The sequence below is a fragment of the Pseudophryne corroboree genome, chromosome 7 (genome assembly GCF_028390025.1).
Source record: "Pseudophryne corroboree isolate aPseCor3 chromosome 7, aPseCor3.hap2, whole genome shotgun sequence".
Classification (NCBI taxonomy): Eukaryota; Metazoa; Chordata; class Amphibia; order Anura; family Myobatrachidae; genus Pseudophryne; species Pseudophryne corroboree.
In genome coordinates, this window is record NC_086450.1 from 316,398,939 (window position 1) to 316,423,757 (window position 24,819).

At 43.9% G+C, this 24,819-nt stretch overlaps 1 protein-coding gene across 6 annotated transcripts in view; it reads right to left on the reverse strand.

The window, feature by feature from the left end:
* Window positions 1-1,274: 1,274 nt before the first annotated feature.
* The window catches only part of TVP23A (trans-golgi network vesicle protein 23 homolog A), a 138,683-nt gene continuing 115,138 nt past the window's right edge, over window positions 1,275-24,819 (reverse strand). Inside the window, exons 7-8 of one of the 6 annotated variants that reach the window (XM_063934283.1) lie at window positions 2,077-2,174; window positions 1,275-1,413 (exon numbers count right to left, since the gene is read on the reverse strand). In XM_063934283.1, the coding sequence (XP_063790353.1) occupies window positions 2,106-2,174 (69 nt within the window). In that variant the 3' untranslated portion in view covers window positions 1,275-1,413; window positions 2,077-2,105. Of the gene's footprint in view, window positions 1,414-2,076; window positions 2,179-3,760; window positions 4,778-5,464; window positions 5,584-24,819 lie in introns of those variants that run through there. The other 5 variants (XR_010182058.1, XM_063934285.1, XM_063934284.1 and 2 more) reach the window with 5 other exon arrangements.

Below are 24,819 nucleotides of genomic sequence, written 5' to 3' on the forward strand. Positions count from 1 at the left end.
AATTTACAACTCTATTTTAGCTCCAGATCCTCCTTCTTGTGAACCCCACGAATTAGCCTGGGAATCAGACCTCTCTCATCCCTTAGAGGTCGATCAATGGGACGAAATTAGATTACACACTGCTAAGGCTTCCCTTAGCGTGGCGCTTAGGGAGACCTGTTATAAAGTCTATACCCGATGGTATCTAGTTCCCTCCAGACTTCACTCTATCTTCCCCGTGACCTCGAATCAATGCTGGAGACTTTGTGGAGAGGAGGGTACCTTTTTCCACGTATGGTGGACTTGTCCCTCTATTCGCCCCTTCTGGAATATAGTTGGGGCGCTCATCGCTCAATCTTGTGTGCATAGCATTGACCTCTCTCCTGCAACTGCTTTGTTTCATGCTCCCACACTGGCACTACCCAAAACTCAATATAAGCTTGTTATGCAAATCTGCATCTCCTTGCTATCACTGACTGCCCAGGGAGGATGCATTTCTTTAGAGGTTCCCCGTTGCAGTGAAACCATCATGAGAGAAATACTCCCAGAGTGATGAGAAACGGATGGCATATCATGCTGGCACGCTCCTGTTTCGAGTGGCCATGACCCTAAACACCACTGCCCACAACATCACCCCACAGACCTGTCCCCGCATGCTCTCCCTGTTACCTACCAGACCTTGCCACCTATTGCAATTTGTTGCAAGGCCACACCCACTTTTCCAGGAGACCTCTCCTTTTATGGTGCCCACTTTTAAACCCAGTAGCTGCTATCTACCCTTACCCCATCCCTAACCCCAGCACTGCCTGCAGATGGCCCCCTGCTTGTCACCAGTACTGGCCCAGTACCTATCTACCCTTACCCTCTCCCTACCCCCAGTACCGTTTGCCCCTATCCCCCCTCCTTGCCATCCAGTACTGCCCCAGCTGCAATTTACCCTTTCCCTCTACCTACACACAGCACTGCTTGCCACTAGCCTCTTCTCCCCACCCCCAGCACTGTCCCAACTGCTTTCTACACTTACCCCCAACACTGCCTGCCCTTACCCCCATTTACCCCAACTTCTCCCTGCCTCTACCCCAGCTGCTTGCCCTTAAACCTCTTTACTCCACATGCTACCTGCCCCAAGCACTGTACCAACTGCTGCCTGCCCTCATCCCCCATAATATGTGATGGGACCCAAAAATTGTAGAATAGGACTCCAATTTTTTTTTTCACTCACCGCGATCACTGTACGTTATAAACTAATCAGTCATTTTACCTGCAACCTCGGAATAAGAGACATTATTCAGGACTCTTGTTTAGAAAACATGCCGTTTAATAACCAGGATATTAACTTATGACTAAAAATGATAAGGCACTAGCATTTCTATCATCTTCTGTCCTTCTTAGAGCTCAGTGACAGAGGTTGCTGTGTGCGTCATTTCACAGGGTCTGGAAAGTAAAAGAAGGGTAGAGCCAGGTTAAAGACTAGGTTCAGTATATTTTTGATTACATGTTTTTAAACAGGTGTGGTTTGAAGGATAGACAGTTCATAGATAATCAATAGATCAACTCTAAATGATCAACAGACAAAAGGTCTACAGCGTCAAAAAGCCGATAGTTAAATGGCCGACAGGTCTAGATGCGAGGACTCTGCTGACAATGGCATGCAGGTGAATGCGGCAGGTAACAGTATATCACGCGTCCATATACTGGATCTGGCATTGTGTACGGTCGTACCATCGGCCTTCAAGTCATCTGGGATACACATAGTCCTGATGTGTATCCAGCCGAAGACCCAAATAAAACTTGAGGCAAAAACACACAAGTCTATCCATACAGCTCTTAAATATTATTACTATCTCATGGTTGGCTTAAATCACCATACCCCGGAAGTCATTAAAGTGAAAACCATTGTGTCAGATCCAATATGATTACCTCTTACTCTGGTATACATATTTGTAAATATTCTAAGATGTTCTTCTGATGGCTCCTAGTCTTTTTTATGTGCTCGTGGTTATAAATAGGAGGGCACCTTGCTACACAACTTTTGTGACTGTACTAAAATAGCTGCTGTCTGGAGTACATCAGCTCATATTAAGCAAATTCACATACCTCCTGGTTCTTCTTACTCCTCTGACCTTTCAGGATACCCCCAGACAGAGCCAGCATTGGTCCTCAACCTTTCCTGACAGGTCATGTTTTGAGGATTTCTGTCTGTGGAAGCAGGTGGGATAATTACTGACCCAGCAACATATATTAACTCACCTGTGCATGATTAAAGACCTCCACAAAACATGACCTGTTGATGGTGTATATCTCCTGTTTTATTTCCATATAAATTCTGTGTAATATGGAGCTCCATGGTGAGATCATTATTGGGCCTATAGGTAGATCTAAATGACTGGCTTCCATAGATCAGACTCCATGTCCCCACCACTCCCATTTCTAACTGTACTGAATACTATTGCAATTGAGACCAAGTCGTCACTGTCTTGTATACTGCTCTCTTCCACCCTAATTTTCCTTTTGTACCCTGTCCCCCTCCTAGTTTTTGGCTTTCAACATTTTCAATTAACAGAGGTTCAAAAAAACAAAGCAGAAACCCTTTTAAACCTTGTGCTCAAGGCACAAGGTGGCCAAATTTGCAGAGTAGCAGCAGTTTGCAGATGGAGGAATTGGATGAGGTAGGCATACCAGAGCTAGAGTATTAAGCAGATCAAGTGATTGAAAGGGGATGCGGTCAGGATACCCAACCACGGGATCCTGACTGCCGGAATCCCGATGGTAAGTACTGGGGTTAGCTGGTTAGGACTAGGCTGCTGGGGGTGGTCGTGGTCGGGCAGTTAGGCTGCGGAAGGGGTGAGTTAGGGTTAAAATACTTGAATCCGTGGGATTTTGACTATTGGGATGCCGCTGTCGGCATTCTAACGGTCGGGATTATGAGTGGTCAGATTTCAATACCAATCCCTGGAAAGAATGCGTCTTCAGGGGCCTTCCATACTCGTTAGGTATATTTACACTCTGCTAAAGGATAAAGAAAAGGAGGTTTGAGTGGCAGTTTTCACCCCCCCCAAATAGCTAGATGTACCGTTTAGTGGTTTGGAATGCAATTCTTATACCACCATCAATGTGGAAAACCTGCCAGAGCTGTCTGGCCAGTCAGTACATAAGGAGGCACAATGCAATAATGATAAGGGCTATCATTTAATGACTAGGGGTCTACAGCCATTAAAAATTATCTTGTGGGACAATAACTTAGGACTGTTTTTGAGGGGACAAATTGATATAGAATTATATTGGGGCAATATTATTTATATTATGGAGGCAATCAAATGTATTTCTTCTTCAGGGTGCCTAGGGATCCACAAGAAAGACATTGGGGTGTAGGTGGTTGGAGAGGACCGGACACCAAACAGTTAAAGCTTTTAAAGTCCAAGGATTCTCCAGTCCTTCCTCCCCTATACCCCGCCCCCAGCCAAGGCTAGCCAGTTTTGCTTTGGTGCCAGCAGGAGCCAGATACACCTTTTAACAGTGGGGCTGCTTCTAAGCATCCCCAAGTTTATCTTTCTGATTTCTCCTACAAAAAAATAAAATGTATTTTTATTGTCAAACGCACAACAACAAATGTAGAACCTCAAGTAACAAGCGGGCACACACCTCACTTACGACCAAATGTACAAAAACAAATCAATATACATAAAAAATAATACTTCCCTTAATACTACCTATATGAATATGTTCTTGAATTCGTTCCACATGTAAAAAGAGGAATAAACAGCATATAGTGTAGTATATTTGAATAGGGCAAGTTTTAATACAATGGATAATATGAATAATAATATGCAAAATAAAACATGCAAAACACACATAAAATGCAGATCTGGATTGGTAAAAATCTGTTTCTCCCAAATGGAGGGTAATAAGGTGGAGGATTACCAGATAAGAGTAGTAAGTGAGCGTATCAGATGTAACCTTAGGGTAACTGGCTCCGGAACCGGGTTCCCACGTCCACGTTACAATCGTCTGGAATAACCTCCCACCTGTTGAGGGTTTGGTCAGCAACTTCACTCTCCTGCTGCTACGCGTTTCGGGAATGTCCCTTCATCAGGCAGTGAGGGTGAAGTGACCAAGATGTCCTATTTATCCATGAACTCATTTCTACTTCCGGTTCAAAGGTCATATCTTGGCAGTAATAAATAAACCTAAATAGTGGGTCATTTTTAAATAGATAAAACAGAGGAATGTGTATACAGCATAATAAATATCATAAATACAAAGTTCTAGGTGTTTTTCTTATAAAATGATAATATACTAGAATTACATTTACGAGGACCGGAAGTGACGTTTATGTAAACACTGGTCCCGACTGGGGTGAATGATGCATTATATCAGAAAGGTCAATTCTTTATACTTTTAAATGTTGATGAATCCCCATCTCCTCGGTCTATATATCGCTGTTGAGGGGAGAGTAGAAATCATATTAAAAAGAGAGCGTTCCGCGTCACTCGCGGTGGAACGCTCTTGGAACGCACGAGGGTTTCCGGTGACGCACTTCCGGTACTTCGATAGCCGCGGTTACCAGTGTCTTGGGGTGGAACGCACTTGAAGCGCATAAAGACTTCCGGTAGTGCATTTCCGGTCGCGGCCGCCTTCATGGAATGGAATAAATCGAGTCTTTGCCATAAGTTATAAACTAAATTGTTCCGAGTTCTTTATATACGGATTCTTATGTGTAAATCAAAACAGGAGACACTCCTTTCCATGGGACTGAATACTGGGTCTCTTTCATCATATATTTCCTGGATCTCAGCTCCTATTGGGAAGAAAATAATATAAAGAATAATCAATCATTTGGAAAAGATCTCATCCTTTGGTATCGATACATTGACGACATTATCTTTTTTTGGAAAGGGAATGAAGATACTATCAAGACTTTCTCAGAGGAACTAAATTCCAACGATTCAAATATTAAACTAAGTGTCACAACCAGTCAAACAGAATTAAGCTTCTTGGATTTATCGCTATACATTGAGGACGGCAAACTGGAGACCAAATGTTTCAGAAAACCAACGGACGCTAATAACTATATTGCAATGACTAGTGAACATCATTCCAACTGGCTTACGAGTGTTCCTAAAAGCCAATTCCTAAGACTGAGACGAAATTGCAGTAAAAAAACTATGTGCGAAGAACAAATAGATATTATGAAAAAGGGATTCATAACTAAAGGATATGATGAAAACAAGCTAGAAAAATTCAAGATGGAAGCCCTCCAACAAGATCGCACTAAACTCCTGGAAGGGACCAAGAAAATAAAAGAAAATGAGAACAAAAATCAATTCGCTTTTATCACTCAGTATAACAGCCAGCATAGGAAAATGGAATCCATTGTGCGAAGACATTGGCACCTTTTATTGAAAGACCCTGTATTGAAAGGAGTGCTACCACAATTACCACGCTTCATCTATAGAAAAGCCCCAAATTTGAAAGACAAACTTACTAGAAGCGCATTACCAAACCAGGATCACCATCCCATAAGAAACAAAGGCTTCTTCAGATGCGGGACATGCCAGGCCTGTCGAGCGATCAAATCAGACGGATCCAAGTATGAAGATTTCACTGTTAAGAACAATAAATACAAACTACATCAATTCATGACATGCCATACCACCAATGTGGTTTATCTAATAGAATGTAGTTGTAACCTGGTATATATAGGTCGGACCAGCAGAGCCCTGAAAACAAGAATAAGTGAACATCTTCGTAATATCAAGAAGGGCTTAACCACACATTCTTTGTCCAACCATTTCAAAGAAGTCCACAATTGCTCCACCAACAATATTGTCCGTTTCCTAGCAATCGAGAATATTAAGAACAATTGGAGATACAGAGACGAGGCCACTCGCCTGGCAAAAAGTGAAATGAAATGGATCCACAAAGTTAAGAGCCTTATCCCATATGGACTCAACACAGACTTTGAGCTGAAATGGTTCCTCTAATTCTCACTCCAATCACCTTCTGTCACAACTAATTTATCTGTTCCTCCACCAACTATCAATTTTCTTTTCCACATCACATCAGCCTTAATGTCCTACAAACACTCCGCTATCATGATTCACCCTGGTATATATACACATATATATATATACATATGTGTATTTATCTGTGTGTATATTAGTATTAGTACTGTTCCTCTATTCCCTGCTCCAATTATCAACTTTTGTTGCCCAGCATATTAATTTTAAAGTCCTTAATCAATATATGCCGATTTTAATTTGCTTGTTGTCCTTATTTATTAAAACCAGAACTATGGGCATAGTTGCCCACTTCCAAAATGGAGCTGAGATCCAGGAAATATATGATGAAAGAGACCCAGTATTCAGTCCCATGGAAAGGAGTGTCTCCTGTTTTGATTTACACATAAGAATCCGTATATAAAGAACTCAGAACAATTTAGTTTATAACTTATGGCAAAGACTCGATTTATTCCATTCCATGAAGGCGGCCGCGACCGGAAATGCACTACCGGAAGTCTTTATGCGCTTCAAGTGCGTTCCACCCCAAGACACTGGTAACCGCGGCTATCGAAGTACCGGAAGTGCGTCACCGGAAACCCTCGTGCGTTCCAAGAGCGTTCCACCGCGAGTGACGCGGAACGCTCTCTTTTTAATATGATTTCTACTCTCCCCTCAACAGCGATATATAGACCGAGGAGATGGGGATTCATCAACATTTAAAAGTATAAAGAATTGACCTTTCTGATATAATGCATCATTCACCCCAGTCGGGACCAGTGTTTACATAAACGTCACTTCCGGTCCTCGTAAATGTAATTCTAGTATATTATCATTTTATAAGAAAAACACCTAGAACTTTGTATTTATGATATTTATTATGCTGTATACACATTCCTCTGTTTTATCTATTTAAAAATGACCCACTATTTAGGTTTATTTATTACTGCCAAGATATGACCTTTGAACCGGAAGTAGAAATGAGTTCATGGATAAATAGGACATCTTGGTCACTTCACCCTCACTGCCTGATGAAGGGACATTCCCGAAACGCGTAGCAGCAGGAGAGTGAAGTTGCTGACCAAACCCTCAACAGGTGGGAGGTTATTCCAGACGATTGTAACGTGGACGTGGGAACCCGGTTCCGGAGCCAGTTACCCTAAGGTTACATCTGATACGCTCACTTACTACTCTTATCTGGTAATCCTCCACCTTATTACCCTCCATTTGGGAGAAACAGATTTTTACCAATCCAGATCTGCATTTTGTGTGTGTTTTGCATGTTTTATTTTGCATATTATTATTCATATTATCCATTGTATTAAAACTTGCCCTATTCAAATATACTACACTATATGCTGTTTATTCCTCTTTTTACATGTGGAACGAATTCAAGAACATATTCATATAGGTAGTATTAAGGGAAGTATTATTTTTTATTTCAAGACATAAGACCTAAATCCATTCTTATGTGTATTTCACGCATTTAGCGCACCCTATTGCACCTAACCTATCTTTTTCACTATTACACACTGGTATAAGGGAATACCATTGGTGCAAAGGGGTAGCTGCTTTTGCCAGTGGCGCCATATTCGTTCTCTATACTTTTTCTATATCAAATCAATATACATAGTTGGGAGGGAAAACATATAAAAGACAGTGCAGAAACAGGTTAGGGAAATAATTAGTCCAGCTAAAACCAAGAACACTCAGATGAAATATCTAATATAAAAACGCTGGAGAATGAAAGGAGGAGAGGAAGGGGGTGGGTGTAGAGATACAGTAGAGGCCTAAACTGGTCCCCGGAAATCACCAGCAATAGAGACTGGAGAACACACAATGGGGGTCATTCCGAGTTGTTCGCTCGTTGCCGATTTTCGCTATACTGCGATTAGTCGCTTACTGCGCATGTGCAAGGTTCGCAGAACGCATGCACTTAGTTATTTTACACAAAAGTTAGGTATTTTACTCACGGCATAACGAAGCTTTTTCATCGTTCTGGTGATCGTAGTGTGCTTGACAGGAAGTGGGTGTTTCTGGGCGGAAACTGTCCGTTTTCTGGGAGTGTGCGAAAAAACGCTGGCGTTTCTGGGAAAAACGCGGGAGTGTGGAGTTTCTGGAAAAAACGCGGGAGTGTGGAGTGTCTGGGCGAACGCTGGGTGTGTTTGTGACGTCAAACCAAGAACAAAACTGACTGAACTGATCGCAATGTAGGAGTAAGTCTGGAGCTACTCAGAAACTGCTAAGAAATTTCTATTCGCAATTCTGCTAATCTTTCGTTAGCAATTCTGCTATGCTAAGATACACTCCCAGAGGGCGGCGGCTTAGCGTGTGCAATGCTGCTAAAAGCAGCTAGCGAGCAAACAACTCGGAATGACCCCCAAAACGTGCATAGAAAGGTCTAAAGCACAGGTTCTCAAACTCGGTCCTCAGGACCCCACACAGTGCATGTTTTGCAGGTCTCCTCACAGAATCACAAGTGAAATAATTACCTCCACCTGTGGACCTTTTAAAATGTTTCAGTGAGTAATTAATACACCTGTGCACTTGCTGGGTTACCTGCGAAACATGCACTGTGTGGGGTCCTGAGGACCGAGTTTGAGAACCACCGGTCTAAAGCATAGGTCTGCAATCTCGTCCTCATTACCCCATACAGTGCATGTTTTGCAGGTCTCCTCACAGAATCACAAGTGAAATAATTAACTCCACCTGCAGACCTTTTAAAACTTGTCTGAGTAATTAATACACCTGTGCACCTGCTGGGTTACCTGCAAAACATGCACTGTGTGGGGTAATGAGGACCAAATTTGCAGACCTATGGTCTAAAGTAAAAGATCTGAGAAACCTTGGACAAGGCTACCTTGATGCATGGAACTATTGCCTATAAACCAGTCACCCCAAACCCGAATAAATATATGGGAGTTCTCCATGTTTGCTAAGCGCTACATTTTTATTCAGAAACTGCAAACAAGATGGAGGTTCCTAGCACTTCAAATAAAAACTGCATTTGTTGGCAGTTATTTGAAATAATGCCCCCATGAGATATTAATGGTTTTTGCTCCTTCATAAAGATGGCCTTCATAAGGGGTCTGTGCTCCTCGTGCTCATTTGCCAGAAAGCATATGGTTTAAGATCTCTCATCTGTCACAACTGCAGATTGAGAAGTTTTATGCTGTATTTTTCTTAAACAGAGAAAATATAGCAACTGGATTTTATTTTTAATATGGCGCAGTTTGCAAACCGCTCGTGAAAATGCCAAAAAATGATTGTTTTACATAATTGTTGTTTAGTAAATCTGCATCTTATCCTATACTCCAACAAGGGTTACCATTTTTACTATGGCAGAAAAGTGTACATTTAGGCACACTGTAAGCAATACAACAACTATTCTATATGCGCTAAACTCTTTCCAGATGAATATTTACAAAAAACAAGCTGTAAAATAAACTTTAATAAAATGGATTTATATAGTGAAAAAAAAACCCAACTTAGAACATAATTATCAAAGATAATTGGTATACCTTAGGTCAGTGGTTCTTAAATGCGGCCCTTAAGGCACCCTAAAGCTGGGCATATACTATTCAATTATCTGTCAAACAATCTGCCAGATCTGGCTGGTTGGAATGAAAATCTGGTAATGGATGAGAACAAATGACAATCGACCATTTGCTCCCAAACACTGGAAAATGGACAAAACCTGTCGCTCAGACAAATTGGTTAAACCGCAGATTTAACCAATTTTATGAACGACCGTTTTTGTCCATTTTTTGGGGTTTGGGGTTTTTTTTTTTTTGTTTTTTTTACAATTATCGAAAAAAATATATAGTTTTAAATAAAAACATTTAGGATAAGTTTACATACATATTCTAAACCTAATAAAAACTCATAAAAAAAAATGTAATATTATTTTGGGGGAAAAAATGTCAGGTAAGTGGTTAAAGACGATGTAATACAGCAAACATACCACATCCAGATGAAGGAACAGCCCATCCTGTATCATTCTTACATATGGAAGCTATGTCAAGCATTATTTTATGAAAAACTGAAAAGCCTATTTCTTTTAATGCTGTAGAAAATCTTTCTGCCTCCCCACACCTTACAGCACCCTTCTACTATGCCTAGTAACCATAGATCATCACTGTGACTTTCTAAAACCACAGCCTACAGCTCCATCTCGTGGTCTCCGTCCTCCTAGAAATGCTGGACACAAGCCAATCTAAGAGGTAATAAGGGGAGACAAATCATCTTGATTGAGGATTTCTACATTTGTTGGAGAGCTCTGCCCTGCTGAAGCCCTCCTAGGAAACAATTCCTATTACTTGGATAGTAAGAGGGAAATTATATAATATCATTAAGATGCCGAGCCTGAAGTTATCATAGAAGGAAGTTTTAAACTTCCAAGAGGAAATAAACTTTGCTCCAAGGGTGGAATTCACATAGCTAAAACACATTACACATAACTGGGACACCCGCCACTGGCCGTGACCTATAAAACTTCTCTGCCTTGTGTACAATAAATATCGGCTAGTTATCCTATACATTTGTTGCCAAGAACATTCTTCTATTATTTCATCTTGACTCATTAGTTTGTATATAGTTTTTGGGGAGTTTTAGATTCTTTATTTTCAAGGTACTAAAATACTGGATAGGTTAGAATAGTAAAAGACAGCAACAATCCTTTTAAAAAGTATTAGTAATTTTATAATTTTAAAAGGCGATTAATAACATTTTCTAATTTGGGATTAAAGATACAAACAAAATGATTTTAACTCAACATATAACTAGGCATTCTCTAATCACTAAGGGCCTAATTCAGAATGGATCGCTATTCAGAGAAATTGAAGTTGTCTGAGAGTAGAAAGGCGCCGCCCCGACAGGAAGCAAAAACAGTTTGTGCAAAATTGCGAAAGCATCGCAGATCACTATCCACACGTGGATGCATACGCAATTCTGGGAAAAACTTTGCTGTCTGAGCTAATGTGAGTAGGCCCAAGGCTGCCACTAATCTGCGACAGAGACGGCCTGGAAGTGGTCTGCTCTGATGTCAGAGACACCCCCTCCAAAAAAACAAACAAAAAAAAAACCCGCCTGGGCACGCCTGCGTTTTTTGACACACCCAGAAAACGGCAGGGTTCCGCCCAGAAACGCCGGCTTCTTGTCAGTCAAACAGCTGCTACATTGCGATTATGATCTGTACGCAATTTCTGTTGCTATTACCCCTCGTGCGTGCACAATGTGTATGCTTCGCATGCGCAGTCGTTCTATAACCGCTCAATTTGCGATTTCTCTGAATAGCAATCCATGCTGAATTAGGCCCTAAATGGGATACGGTCGTTAGGTCGACACAGCTTAGGTCGACAGTCATTAGGTTGATCTGTCGACCTAGTACATCTCAACCTATTGTCCCTGTCGACCTAATGTACCTTCCATGGTCGACCTAAGTCGTGTCTATCCAACGGCCCATACCCCCCTAAATCCTGATACCTCTGCTGTAGAATCGGATATTACGCACATATTATATATATATATATATATATATATATATATATATATATATATATACACACACACACACACATATATATATATATATATATATATATATATATATATATATATATATACACACACACACACACACACACACATACATACATACATACATACATAGTTGTGCTCATAAGTTTACATACCCTAGCAGAATTTGTGATTTTCTGGCCATTTGTCAGAGAATATGAATGATAACTCACAAACTTTTCTTTCACTCATGGTTAGTGGTTGGGTGAAGCCATTTATTGTCAAACAACTGTGTTTACTCTTTTTAAATCATAATGATAACAGAAACTACCCAAATGACCCTGATCAAAAGTTTACATGCCCCAGTTCTTAATACCGTGTATTGCCCCCTTTAACATCAATGACAGCTTGAAGTCTTTTGTGGTAGTTGTGGATGAGGCTCTTTATTTTCTCAGATGGTAAAGCTGCCCATTCTTCTTGGCAAAAAGCCTCCAGTTCCTGTAAATTCTTGGGCTGTCTTGCATGATCTGCACGTTTGAGATCTCCCCAGAGTGGCTCAATGATATTGAGGTCAGGAGACTAAGATGGCCACTCCAGAACCTTCACTTTATTCTGCTGTAGCCAATGACAGGTCGACTTGGCCTTGTGTTTTGGATCATTGTCATATTTGGAACGTCCAAGTACGTCCCATGCGCAGCTTCCGGGCTGATGAGTGCAAATTTTCCTCCAGTATTTTCTGATAATATGCTGCATTCATCTTGCCATCAATTTTGACCAAGTTTCCAGTGCCTTTGTAGCTCACACATCCCAAAAACATCAGCGATCCACCTCCGTGTTTCACAGTAGGAATGGTGTACCTTTCATCATAGGCCTTGTTGACTCCTCTCCAAATGTAACGTTTATGGTTGTGGCCAAAAAGTTCAATTTTGGTCTCATCACTCCAAATGACTTTGTTCCAGAAGTTTTGAGGCTTGTCTCTGTGCTGTTTGGAGTATTGTAAGCTGGATGCTTTGTGGCATTTGCGTAGTAATGGCTTTCTTCTGGCAGCCCATTTTTCTTCAAATGCCTCCTTATTGTGCATCTTGAAACAACCCCACCACTTTTTTTCAGATAGTGACTCACTCCTTTTTAGGATGCTGCTCATGTAAGGTACTCCTTGTCAGTGCATAGTACAATTTAAAAAGTTATAACAAGCTTATCTGTTGTAAGATGCCGTTGGAGAGGTAGTGGAAGCTGGCCCAACGCGTTTCGTCCCTTTATCAGCTTTTGTGGGACTTCCTCAGGGGTTGTAGTCCCAAACAGATAAGCTTGTTATAACTTTTTAAATTGTACTATGCACTGACAAGGAGTACCTTACATGAGCAGCATCCTAAAAAGGAGTGAGTCACTATAATATTTTTAAACTTTATCACTCGGGTGTGATTCTGATTACTTATATTAGAAATCACAATTCAATATAGTGGTTTGTGAGACACTATAGGCACACAGCACTTTGTTATATTGGCACTAATAAGTCACTGGTCACTTTATAATACTAAGAGCATTTTTGCTGACACATATCTTCCCTTTCCACATATAACTGTACCTAAACCACTCGCTGAGGGTGTCTGTACATGAAGTATGAGGACAAGGGAAGACGACCATATAAAGATACCACTACAGGCATATCTTGATCATATCTCTGGTACGCATATATATTATTTACTGCACACTGAAGGAATTTTCCACACCAGAGCACTGAAGGCGCAGAGACTTTATCCCTATTGAACATTTTTACCTATGACTTATTGAAATATGAGTCAATAAGAAAGTCTATGCTGCAGCCCCTACACTTAGGAGTGCTGATGGGAATTGACATAAATGTTTATGCACGAATTATGTTATATTAATTCATTTATTGTAAACGTTTAAGGTGTTTAGCGCTTGTTTTACATCCTTATTGCACACACACACATATATATATATATATATGTATATACACATATATACATATATACACACACACTGCTCAAAAAATAAAGGGAACACTAAAACACATCCTAGATTTGAATGAATGAAAATAAGAATTTATTCACCGGTAATTCTATTTCTCGTAGTCCGTAGTGGATGCTGGGAACTCCGTAAGGACCATGGGGAATAGCGGCTCCGCAGGAGTCTGGGCACAACTAAAAGAAAGCTTTTAGACTACCTGGTGTGCACTGGCTGCTCCCACTATGACCCTCCTCCAAGTCTCAGTTAGGATACTGTGCCCGGAAGAGCTGACACAATAAGGAAGGATTTTGAATCCCGGGTAAGACTCATACCAGCCACACCAATCACACCGTATAACTCGTGATACCATATCCAGTTAACAGTATGAAATTTAACTGAGCCTCTCAACAGATGGCTCATAACAATAACCCTTTAGTGAACAACAACTATGTACAAGTATTGCAGACAATCCGCACTTGGGACGGGCGCCCAGCATCCACTACGGACTACGAGAAATAGAATTACCGGTGAGTAAATTCTTATTTTCTCTGACGTCCTAGTGGATGCTGGGAACTCCGTAAGGACCATGGGGATTATACCAAAGCTCCCAAACGGGCGGGAGAGTGCGGATGACTCTGCAGCACCGAATGAGAGAACTCAAGGTCCTCCTCAGCCAGGGTATAAAATTTGTAGAATTTTGCAAACGTGTTTGCCCCTGACCAAGTCGCAGCTCGGCAAAGTTGTAAAGCCGAGACCCCTCGGGCAGCCGCCCAAGATGAGCCCACCTTCCTTGTAGAATGGGCTTTTACTGATTTAGGATGCGGCAGTCCAGCCGCAGAATGCGCCAGCTGAATTGTGCTACAAATCCAGCGAGCAATAGTCTGCTTAGAAGCAGGAGCACCCAGTTTGTTGGGTGCATACAGGATAAATAGCGAGTCCGTTTTCCTGACTCCAGCCGTCCTGGAAACATAAATTTTCAAGGCCCTGACTACGTCCAGTAACTTGGAATCCTCCAAGTCGCTAGTAGCCGCAGGCACTACAATAGGTTGGTTCAAGTGAAAAGCAGCTACCACCTTAGGGAGAAACTGGGGACGGGTCCTCAATTCTGCTCTATCCATATGGAAAATCAGATAAGGGCTTTTAAATGACAAAGCCGCCAATTCTGATACACGCCTGGCCGAAGCCAAGGCCAATAACATGACCACTTTCCACCTGAGATATTTTAGATCCACGGTCTTTAGTGGCTCAAACCAATGTGATTTTAGGAAATTCAACACCACGTTGAGATCCCAGGGTGCCACTGGAGGCACAAAGGGGGGCTGAATATGCAGCACTCCTTTTACAAATGTCTGAACTTCAGGTAGTGAAGCTAGTTCTTTTTGGAAGAAAATCGACAGAGCCGATATCTGTACCTTAATGGAGCCTAATTTTAGGCCCATAGTCACTCCTGCCTGTAGGAAGTGCAGAAATCGACCCAGCTGAAATTCCTCTGTTGGGGCCTTATTGGCCTCACACCAAGCAACATATTTCCGCCATATGCGGTGATAATGTTTTACCGTTACATCTTTCCTGGATTTAATCAGCGTAGGAATGACATCCTCCGGAATGCCCTTTTCCTTTAGGATCCGGCGTTCAACCGCCATGCCGTCAAACGCAGCCGCGGCAAGTCTTGGAACAGACAGGGCCCCTGCTGCAGCAGGTCCTGTCTGAGCGGCAGAGGCCATGGGTCCTCTGAGATCATCTCTTGAAGTTCCGGGTACCAAGCTCTTCTTGGCCAATCCGGAACCACGAGTATTGTCCTTACTCCTCGTTTTCTTATTATTCTCAGTACCTTTGGTATGAGAGGCAGAGGAGGGAACACATAAACTGACTGGTACACCCACGGTGTCACTAGAGCGTCCAACGCTATCGCCTGAGGGTCCCTTGACCTGGCGCAATATCTCTCCAGTTTTTTGTTTAGGCGGGACGCCATCATGTCCACCTGTGGCCGTTCCCAACGATTTACAATCAGTGTGAAGACTTCTGGATGAAGTCCCCACTCTCCCGGGTGGAGGTCGTGCCTGCTGAGGAAGTCTGCTTCCCAGTTGTCCACTCCCGGAATGAACACTGCCGACAGTGCTAGCACGTGATTTTCCGCCCATCGGAGAATCCTTGTGGCTTCTGCCATTGCCGTCCTGCTTCTTGTGCCGCCCTGTCGGTTTACATGGGCGACCGCCGTGATGTTGTCTGACTGGTCAGTACCGGCTGGTGTAGAAGCAGGGGTTTTGCCTGACTTAGGGCATTGTAAATGGCCCTTAGTTCTAGAATATTTATGTGTAAGGAAGTCTCCTGACTCGACCATAGTCCTTGGAAGTTTCTTCCCTGTGTGACTGCCCCCCAGCCTCGAAGGCTGGCATCCGTGGTCACCAGGACCCAGTCCTGTATGCCGAATCTGCGGCCCTCTAGGAGATGAGCACTCTGCAGCCACCACAGCAGAGACACCCTGGTTCTTGGAGACAGGGTTATTAGCCGATGCATCTGAAGATGCGATCCGGACCATTGGTCCAACAGGTCCCACTGAAAGATTCTGGCATGGAACCTGCCGAAAGGAATTGCTTCGTAAGAAGCCACCATCTTTCCCAGGACTCGTGTGCAGTGATGCACCGACACCTGTTTTGGTTTCAGGAGGTCTCTGACTAGAGATGACAGCTCCTTGGCTTTCTCCTCCGGGAGAAACACTTTTTTCTGGACTGTGTCCAAAATCATTCCCAGGAACAGTAGACGTGTCGTCGGAACCAGCTGTGACTTTGGAATATTCAGAATCCAACCGTGCTGGTGTAGCACCTCCTGAGATAGTGCTACTCCTACCAACAACTGCACCCTGGATCTCGCCTTTATTAGGAGATCGTCCAAGTACGGGATAATTAAAACTCCCTTTTTTCGAAGGAGTATCATCATTTCCGCCATTACCTTGGTAAACACCCTCGGTGCCGTGGACAGTCCAAACGGCAGCGTCTGGAATTGGTAATGGCAATTTTGTACCGCAAATCTGAGGTACTCCTGGTGAGGATGATAAATGGGGACATGCAGGTAAGCATCCTTGATGTCCAGGGATACCATGTAATCCCCCTCGTCCAGGCTTGCAATAACCGCCCTGAGCGATTCCATCTTGAACTTGAACTTTTTTATGTATGTGTTCAAGGATTTCAAATTTAAAATGGGTCTCACCGAACCGTCCGGTTTCGGTACCACAAACAGTGTGGAATAGTAACCCCGTCCTTGTTGAAGTAGGGGCACCTTGACTATCACCTGCTGGGAATACAGCTTGTGAATTGCCTCTAGCACAGCCTCCCTGCCTGAGGGAGTTGTTGGCATGGCAGATTTGAGGAAACGGCGGGGGGGAGACGCCTCGAATTCCAGTTTGTACCCCTGAGATACTACTTGCAAGATCCAGGGATCCACCTGTGAGCGAGCCCACTGATCGCTGAAATTTTTGAGGCGGCCCCCCACCGTACCTGGCTCCGCCTGTGGAGCCCCACCGTCATGCGGCGGACTTGGAAGAAGCGGGGGAGGACTTTTGCTCCTGGGAACCTGCTGTTTGTTGCAGCCTTTTTCCCCTACCTCTGCCTCTGGACAGAAAGGACCCGCCTTTTCCTCGCCTGTTTCTCTGGGTCCGAAAGGACTATACTTGATAAAACGGCGCTTTTTTAGGCTGTGAGGGAACCTGGGGTAAAAATGCTGACTTCCCAGCTGTCGCTGTGGAAACTAGGTCCGAGAGACCATCCCCGAATAACTCCTCACCCTTATAAGGCAAAACTTCCATGTGCCTTTTGGAATCTGCATCCCCTGTCCACTGCCGAGTCCATAAGCCTCTCCTAGCAGAAATGGACAATGCACTTATTTTAGATGCCAGCCGGCAGATCTCCCTCTGTGCATCTCTCATGTATAAGACTGAGTCTTTTATATGCTCTATGGTTAGCAATACAGTGTCCCTGTCTAGGGTGTCAATATTTTCTGACAGGGAATCTGACCATGCAGCGGCAGCACTGCACATCCATGCTGACGCAATAGCTGGTCTAAGTATAATGCCTGAGTGTGTATATACAGACTTCAGGATCGCCTCCTGCTTTCTATCCGCAGGCTCCTTTAGGGCGGCCGTATCCGGAGACGGAAGTGCCACCTTTTTAGACAACGTGTGAGCGCTTTATCCACCCTAGGAGGTGTTTCCCAACGTGCCCTATCCTCTGGCGGGAAAGGGAACGCCATTAGTAATTTTTTAGGGATTACCAATCTTTTATCGGGGAAAGCCCACGCTTCTTCACACACTTCATTTAATTCTTCAGATGGGGGAAAAACTACGGGTAGTTTTTTCTCCCCAAACATAATACCCTTTTTAGTGGTACCTGGGTTTATATCCGAAATGTGTAATACCTCCTTCATTGCCTCAATCATGCAACGAATGGCCCTAGTGGACATTAGATTAGACTCATCGTCGTCGACACTGGTATCAGTATCCGTGTCGACATCTGCGTCTGCCATCTGAGGTAGCGGGCGTTTTAGAGCCCCTGATGCCTTTGAGACACCTGGGCAGGCACGAGCTGAGAAGCCGGCTGTCCCGCATTTGGCATGTCGTCAAATTTTTTGTGTAAGGAGTCGACACTTGCACGTAATTCCTTCCATAAAACCATCCACTCAGGTGTCTGCCCCGCAGGGGGTGACATCACTTCTATAGGCATCTGCTCCGCCTCCACATAATTTTCCTCATCAAACATGTCGACACAGCCGTACCGACACACCGCACACACACCGGGAATGCTCTAACAGAGGACAGGACCCCACAGAAGCCCTTTGGGGAGACAGAGAGAGAGTATGCCAGCACACACCAGAGCGCTATATAATGCAGGGACTAACTGAATTATGTCCCCTATAGCTGCTATAATATTTACTGCGCCTAAATTTAGTGCCCCCCCTCTCTTTTTTACCCTTTTCTGTAGTGTAGACTGCAGGGGAGAGCCAGGGAGCTTCCTTCCAGCGGAACTGTGAGGGAGAAATGGCGCCAGTGTGCTGAGGGAGATAGCTCCGCCCCTTTTTCGCGGACTTTTCTCCCGCTTTTTTAAGGATTCTGGCAGGGGTAATTATCACATATATAGCCTCTGGGGCTATATATTGTGATTGTTTTGCCAGCCAAGGTGTTTTTATTGCTGCTCAGGGCGCCCCCCCCCCAGCGCCCTGCAGCCTCAGTGACCGGAGTGTGAAGTGTGTATGAGGAGCAATGGCGCACAGCCTCAGTGCTGTGCGCTACCTTGGTGAAGACAGAAGTCTTCATGCCGCCGATTTTCCGGACTTCTTCTTGCTTCTGGCTCTGTAAGGGGGACGGCGGCGCGGCTCCGGGACCGAACACCAAGGCCAGTTCCATGCGGTCGATCCCTCTGGAGCTAATGGTGTCCAGTAGCCTAAGAAGCCCAAGCTAGCTGCAAGCAGGTAGGTTCGCTTCTTCTCCCCTTAGTCCCTCGTTGCAGTGAGCCTGTTGCCAGCAGGTCTCACTGTAAAATAAAAAACCTAAATTATACTTTCTTTCTAAGAGCTCAGGAGAGCCCCTAGTGTGCATCCAGCTCGGCCGGGCATAAAAATCTAACTGAGGCTTGGAGGAGGGTCATAGTGGGAGGAGCCAGTACACACCAGGTAGTCTAAAAGCTTTCTTTTAGTTGTGCCCAGACTCCTGCGGAGCCGCTATTCCCCATGGTCCTTACGGAGTTCCCAGCATCCACTAGGACGTCAGAGAAATATTCTTATTAAATGCTTTGTTCTTTACATAGTTGAATGTGCTGACAACAAAATCACACAAAAATTATCAATGGAAATCAAATTTATTAACCCATGGAGGTCTGGATTTGGAGTCACACTCAAAGTAAAGTGGAAAAACACACTACAGGCTGATCCAACTTTGATGTAATGTCCTTAAAACAAGTCAAAATGAGGTTCAGTAGTGTGTGTGGCCTCCACGTGCCTGTATGACCTCCCTACAATGCCTGGGCATGCTCCTGATGAGGTGGCGGGTGGTCTCCTGAGGGATCTCCTCCAAGACCTGGACTAAAGCATCCGCCAACTCCTGGACAGTCTGTGGTATTACCAATGGACTGCACATGCGCACTTGATGTAAACATCGTCTGGGGCGGAAGTTCCAGGAGCGCTGATTAAGGTGATTTATACAGGCGGAACGCAACTCGGAAGTCACCTTGGCACAATGGGGGGTCATTACGACCCGTTCGCATGCAGCGGTTCTTCGCTGTGGTACGAACGGGTCGGAACTGTGCATGTGCAGCGTGCGCACTGCACACGCGCGTCATTGCTCGCCAGGCAACGGCGCGCACAGCGAAAAAAGACACAGTGCCGATCGCAAGAAGATTGACAGTGGAGAGGCATTTCGGGGCGGATACTCACTGTTGGATGCCGTTTTCGAGGAGTGGTCGTCCGAACGCAGGCGTGTACAGGCAAACGGAGGGCGGATGTCTGACGTCAAAGCCGGGAGGAACATCACTGGATCCGTTGCACAGGGTAAGTATAACCAGCCTTACTCTCCAGCAGCACAAAACTTTTTTAGCTTAGCAGGGCTGCACAAGTGAACGCAGCCCTGCAAAGCTAAAATACACTTCCCCATTGGCGTGGATTAGTTGATCGCACCAGCAGCAAAAAGTTGCTGGCTGCAATCAACTCGGAATGACCACCAATGTACGGAGAGAGCTGTGGCTGCTTTAACAAGTTATATTGCTGGATTCTTTTATCTTTTAGCTATGCGCTTAATGCAGGTTCCATATAAGAGCATGATATACATTAAAATTGTGATTTAAGAGGCCTCTCATTCACTTTACTTATGACAGAAAGTGATGTAATTGGAGAAGACAATTGGCTGGGGTATACGAGAAAGCCTAGTGCAGTGGCGTGTTCTGCTCGGTAGTGTCCTGATAACGGCCACGTGCTGTGGCCGAAACAACGACATGACTCTGAGGCGAAGTAAAGTATTGTCTATTTGAAAATTTCCTGGTGTGTGCACTTTATTGTTGGAATTTGATATAGAATATTATATATATATATATATATATATATATATATATATATATACATACCCCTTGATGAAGTCTCATTAGACGAAACGCGTTGGATGACCTGTACCTACCTCATTCTAAGATAAGGAAAATTTTATTTGCTCTTACTGTAGTTTATATTTTCATTTAAGTGCTTTTAGTTCAGCTGTGTATTTATTGTTGTCCCATTTTTTATGTGTCTCTTTTATGCTCAATTTTATGGTAATAAATAGTATTTTTATTGTTACCATTGACAATTATAATTTTATTGATACCGTGGTCGCTACATATCCCTCATCCCCCCCTTTTTCCTACATTTGTTTCAGGGAATTACCACCCCTGTATTATTGAGGGACTAAGCTGACGTCCCACTAGCAGCATTGGGGAGTGTCATATAGGATTGCCAATTTATATACAACACATCTGTTTTATATCACATGTGGCGCAGTATTAATCTTTGTTTTTATTACATATATATATATATATATATATATACATATATACACACACACACACAGCAGAAGGGAGAGCACACCTGGTGAAATAAATGATAGTCCCGGTGCCCGCGGTAGGAGTTTTCAGCCGAAAATCCAATATACATGCACAGAAAGTCCGCAGCACACATATATCTGCTGTATTTGCTCTGATTATTGACCGTGTGCTGCGGACTTTCTGTGCATATTATATATATATATATATATATATATATATATATATATATATATATACACTGCTCAAAAAAATAAAGGGAACACTAAAATAACACATCCTAGATCTGAATGAATGAAATATTCTTATTAAATACTTTGTTCTTTACATAGTTGAATGTGCTGACAACAAAATCACACAAAAATTATCAATGGAAATCAAATTTATTAACCCACGGAGGTCTGGATTTGGAGTCACCCTCAAAATTAAAGTGGAAAAACACACTACAGGCTGATCCAACTTTGATGTAATGTCCTTAAAACAAGTCAAAATGAGGCTCAGTAGTGTGTGTGGCCTCCACGTGCCTGTATGACCTCCCTACAATGCCTGGGCATGCTCCTGAAGAGGTGGTGTATGGTCTCATGAGGGATCTCCTCCCAGACCTGGACTAAAGTATCTGCCAACTCCTGGACAGTCTGTGGTGCAACGTGGCATTGGTGGATGGAGCGAGACATGATGTCCCAGATGTGCTCAATTGGATTCAGGTCTGGGGAATGGGCGGGCCAATCCATAGCATCAATGCCTTCATCTTGCAGGAACTGCTGACACACCAGCCACATGAGGTCTAGCATTGTCTTGCATTAGGAGGAACCCAGGGCCAACCGCACCAGCATATGGTCTCACAAAGGGTCTGAGGATCTCACCTCGGTACCTAATGGCAGTCAGGCTACCTCTGGCGAGCACATGGAGGGCTGTGCGGGCCCCCCAAAGAAATGCCACCCCACACCATTACTGACCCACTGCCAAACCGGTCATGCTGGAGGATGTTGCAGGCAGCAGAACGTTCTCCTTGTCGTCTCCAGACTCTGTCACGTCTGTCACATGTGCTCAGTGAGAACCTGCTTTCATCTGTGAAGAGCACAGGGCGCCAGTGGCGAATTTGCCAATCTTGGTGTTCTCTGGCAAATGCTAAACGTCCTGCACGGTGTTGGGCTGTAAGCACAACCCCCACCTGTGGATGTCGGGCCCTCATACCACCCTCATGGAGTCTGTCTCTGATCATTTGAGTAGACACATGCACATTTGTGGCTTGCTGGAGGTCATTTTGCAGGGCTCTGGCAGTGCTCCTCCTGTTCCTCTTTGCACAAAGGCGGAGGTAGCGGTCCTGCTGCTGGGTTGTTGCCCTCCTACGGCCTCCTCCATGTCTCCTGATGTACTGGCCTGTCTCCTTGTAGCGCCTCTATGCTCTGGACACTACGCTGACAGACACAGCAAACCTTCTTGCCACAGCTCGCATTGATGTGCCATCCTGGATGAGCTGCACTACCTGAGCTACTAGTGTGGGTTGTAGGGAGGTCATACAGGCACGTGGAGGCCACACACACTACTGAGCCTCATTTTGACTTGTTTTAAGGACATTACATCAAAGTTGGATCAGCCTGTAGTGTGTTTTTCCACTTTAATTTTGAGGGTGACTCCAAATCCAGACCTCCGTGGGTTAAAACATTTGATTTCCATTGATAATTTTTGTGTGATTTTGTTGTCAGCACATTCAACTATGTAAAGAACAAAGTATTTAATGAGAATATTTCATTCATTCAGATCTAGGATGTGTTACTTTAGTGTTCCCTTTATTTTTTTGAGCAGTGTATATATATATAAATTAATTAATTATAGTGCATCCGGAAAGTATTCACAGCGCTCCACTTTTTCCACATTTTGTTATGTTACAGCCTTATTCCAAAATGGAATATATTAATTTTTTCCCTCAAAATTGTACACACAATACCCCATAATGACGACGTGAAAAAAGTTTTTCTTGAGATTTTTGCAAATTTATTAAATTAAAAAACTAAGAAAAGGAGGAGACTTATGGTAAACTTACCATGGTTAAATCTCTTTCTGCGAGGTACACTGGGTTCCACAGGGAATACATCGGGGTGTAGAGATGGATATTGATCCAGATGCACCAACAGGCTAAAGCTTTAGTCCCAGAATGCAATGCGGGGCCTCCTCTATAACCCCACCTCCAGGCACTGTGAGCTCAGTTTTGTTAACCAGTCCAATACAGAAGCAGGTAAAAGAGAAGGCAGATGTTAGGCACATAGAACCACGTTCTCACGACAGGAGAAGGGACTAGCGACTAATGCCATACAAACCCAAAGAAGCTAAGTGCGTCAGGGTGGGCGCCCTGTGGAACCCAGTGTACCTCGCAGAAAGAGATTTAACCATGGTAAGTCTACCATAAATCTCCTTTTCTGCAGCGGGGTACACTGTGTTCCACAGAGAATACATCGGGGATGTCCTAAAGCAGTTCCTCAAGGGACGGAACGCACCTTAACGGGTATGAGAACCCGGCGTCCAAAGGAAGCATCCTGGGAGGCGGAAGTATCAAAGGCTCGGTAGAACCTAACAAACGTGTTCACTGAGGACCACGTAGCCACCTTGCACAAATGTTCAGCGGACGCGCCACGACGGGCTGCCCAAGAGGGTCCAACAGACCGAGTAGAATGGGCTTTAATAGCAGCAGGAGCTGGGAGTCCAGCCTGCACATAAACCTGTGCAATCACTATTCTAATCCATCTGGTCAAGGTTTGCTTATTCGCAGGCCAGCCATGTTTGTGGAAACCAAAAACAGTACAAAGAGGGCGTCTAACCTCCTGATAGAGGCAGTCCTCTCCACATATATACAAAGAGCCCGTACCACATCCAAAGACGGCTTTTTGGAGGACAAGTCACAATCTCCTGATTAAGGTGAAAAGATGACATCACATTAGGTAAATAACCAGGGCGAGTTCTAAGAACTGCTCGATCATGATGAAATATCAAAAAGGGTGGACGACAGGACAGTCTGACACCCTTCTAGCAGAAGCATTAGCCAGCAGAAACAGGACCTTGGCTGTGAGCCATTTAAGGTCCACTGACTCAAGAGGTTCAAATGGAGACTCTTGCAGGGCATTCAGGACAACAGACAAATCCCATGGAGCCACAGGAGGGACATAGGGAGGCTGAATCCGCAGTACACCCTGAGTGAATGTATGAACGTCAGGAATAAACGCAATTTTTCTCTGAAACCACACCGACAAGGCAGATATGTGAACTTTGAGGGAGGCCAGATGAAGGGGGTAATTCTGAGTTGATCGCAGTAGGAACTTTGTTAGCAGTTGGGCAAAACCATGTGCACTGCAGGGGAGGCAGATATAACATGTGCATAGAGAGATAGATTTGGGTGTGGTGAGTTCAATCTGCAATCTAAATTGCAGTGTAAGAATAAAGCAGCCAGTATTTACCCTGTACAGAAACAAAATAACCCACCCAAATCTAACTCTCTCTGCAGTGCACATGGTTTTGCCCAACTGCTAAAAAATTTCCTGCTGCGATCAACTTGGAATTACCCCCGAAGTCCTAAATCCAGGCCTTGTTGCAAAAAAGCCAGAAGTGATCTTGAAGCATCGTAATTCTTAGCAGCACACCAGGTAAAGTAAGAATTCCAGACCCTATAATAAATCCGTGCAGAAGCCGGTTTGTGGGCCTTTAGCATAGTTTGGATAACCGCCTCGTAGAAACCTTTGGCCCTCAGTACTGAAGTTTTAAGAGCCACTCCTGTCCAGGTCCGGGTAGACACAAGGGCCCTGAACGAGGAG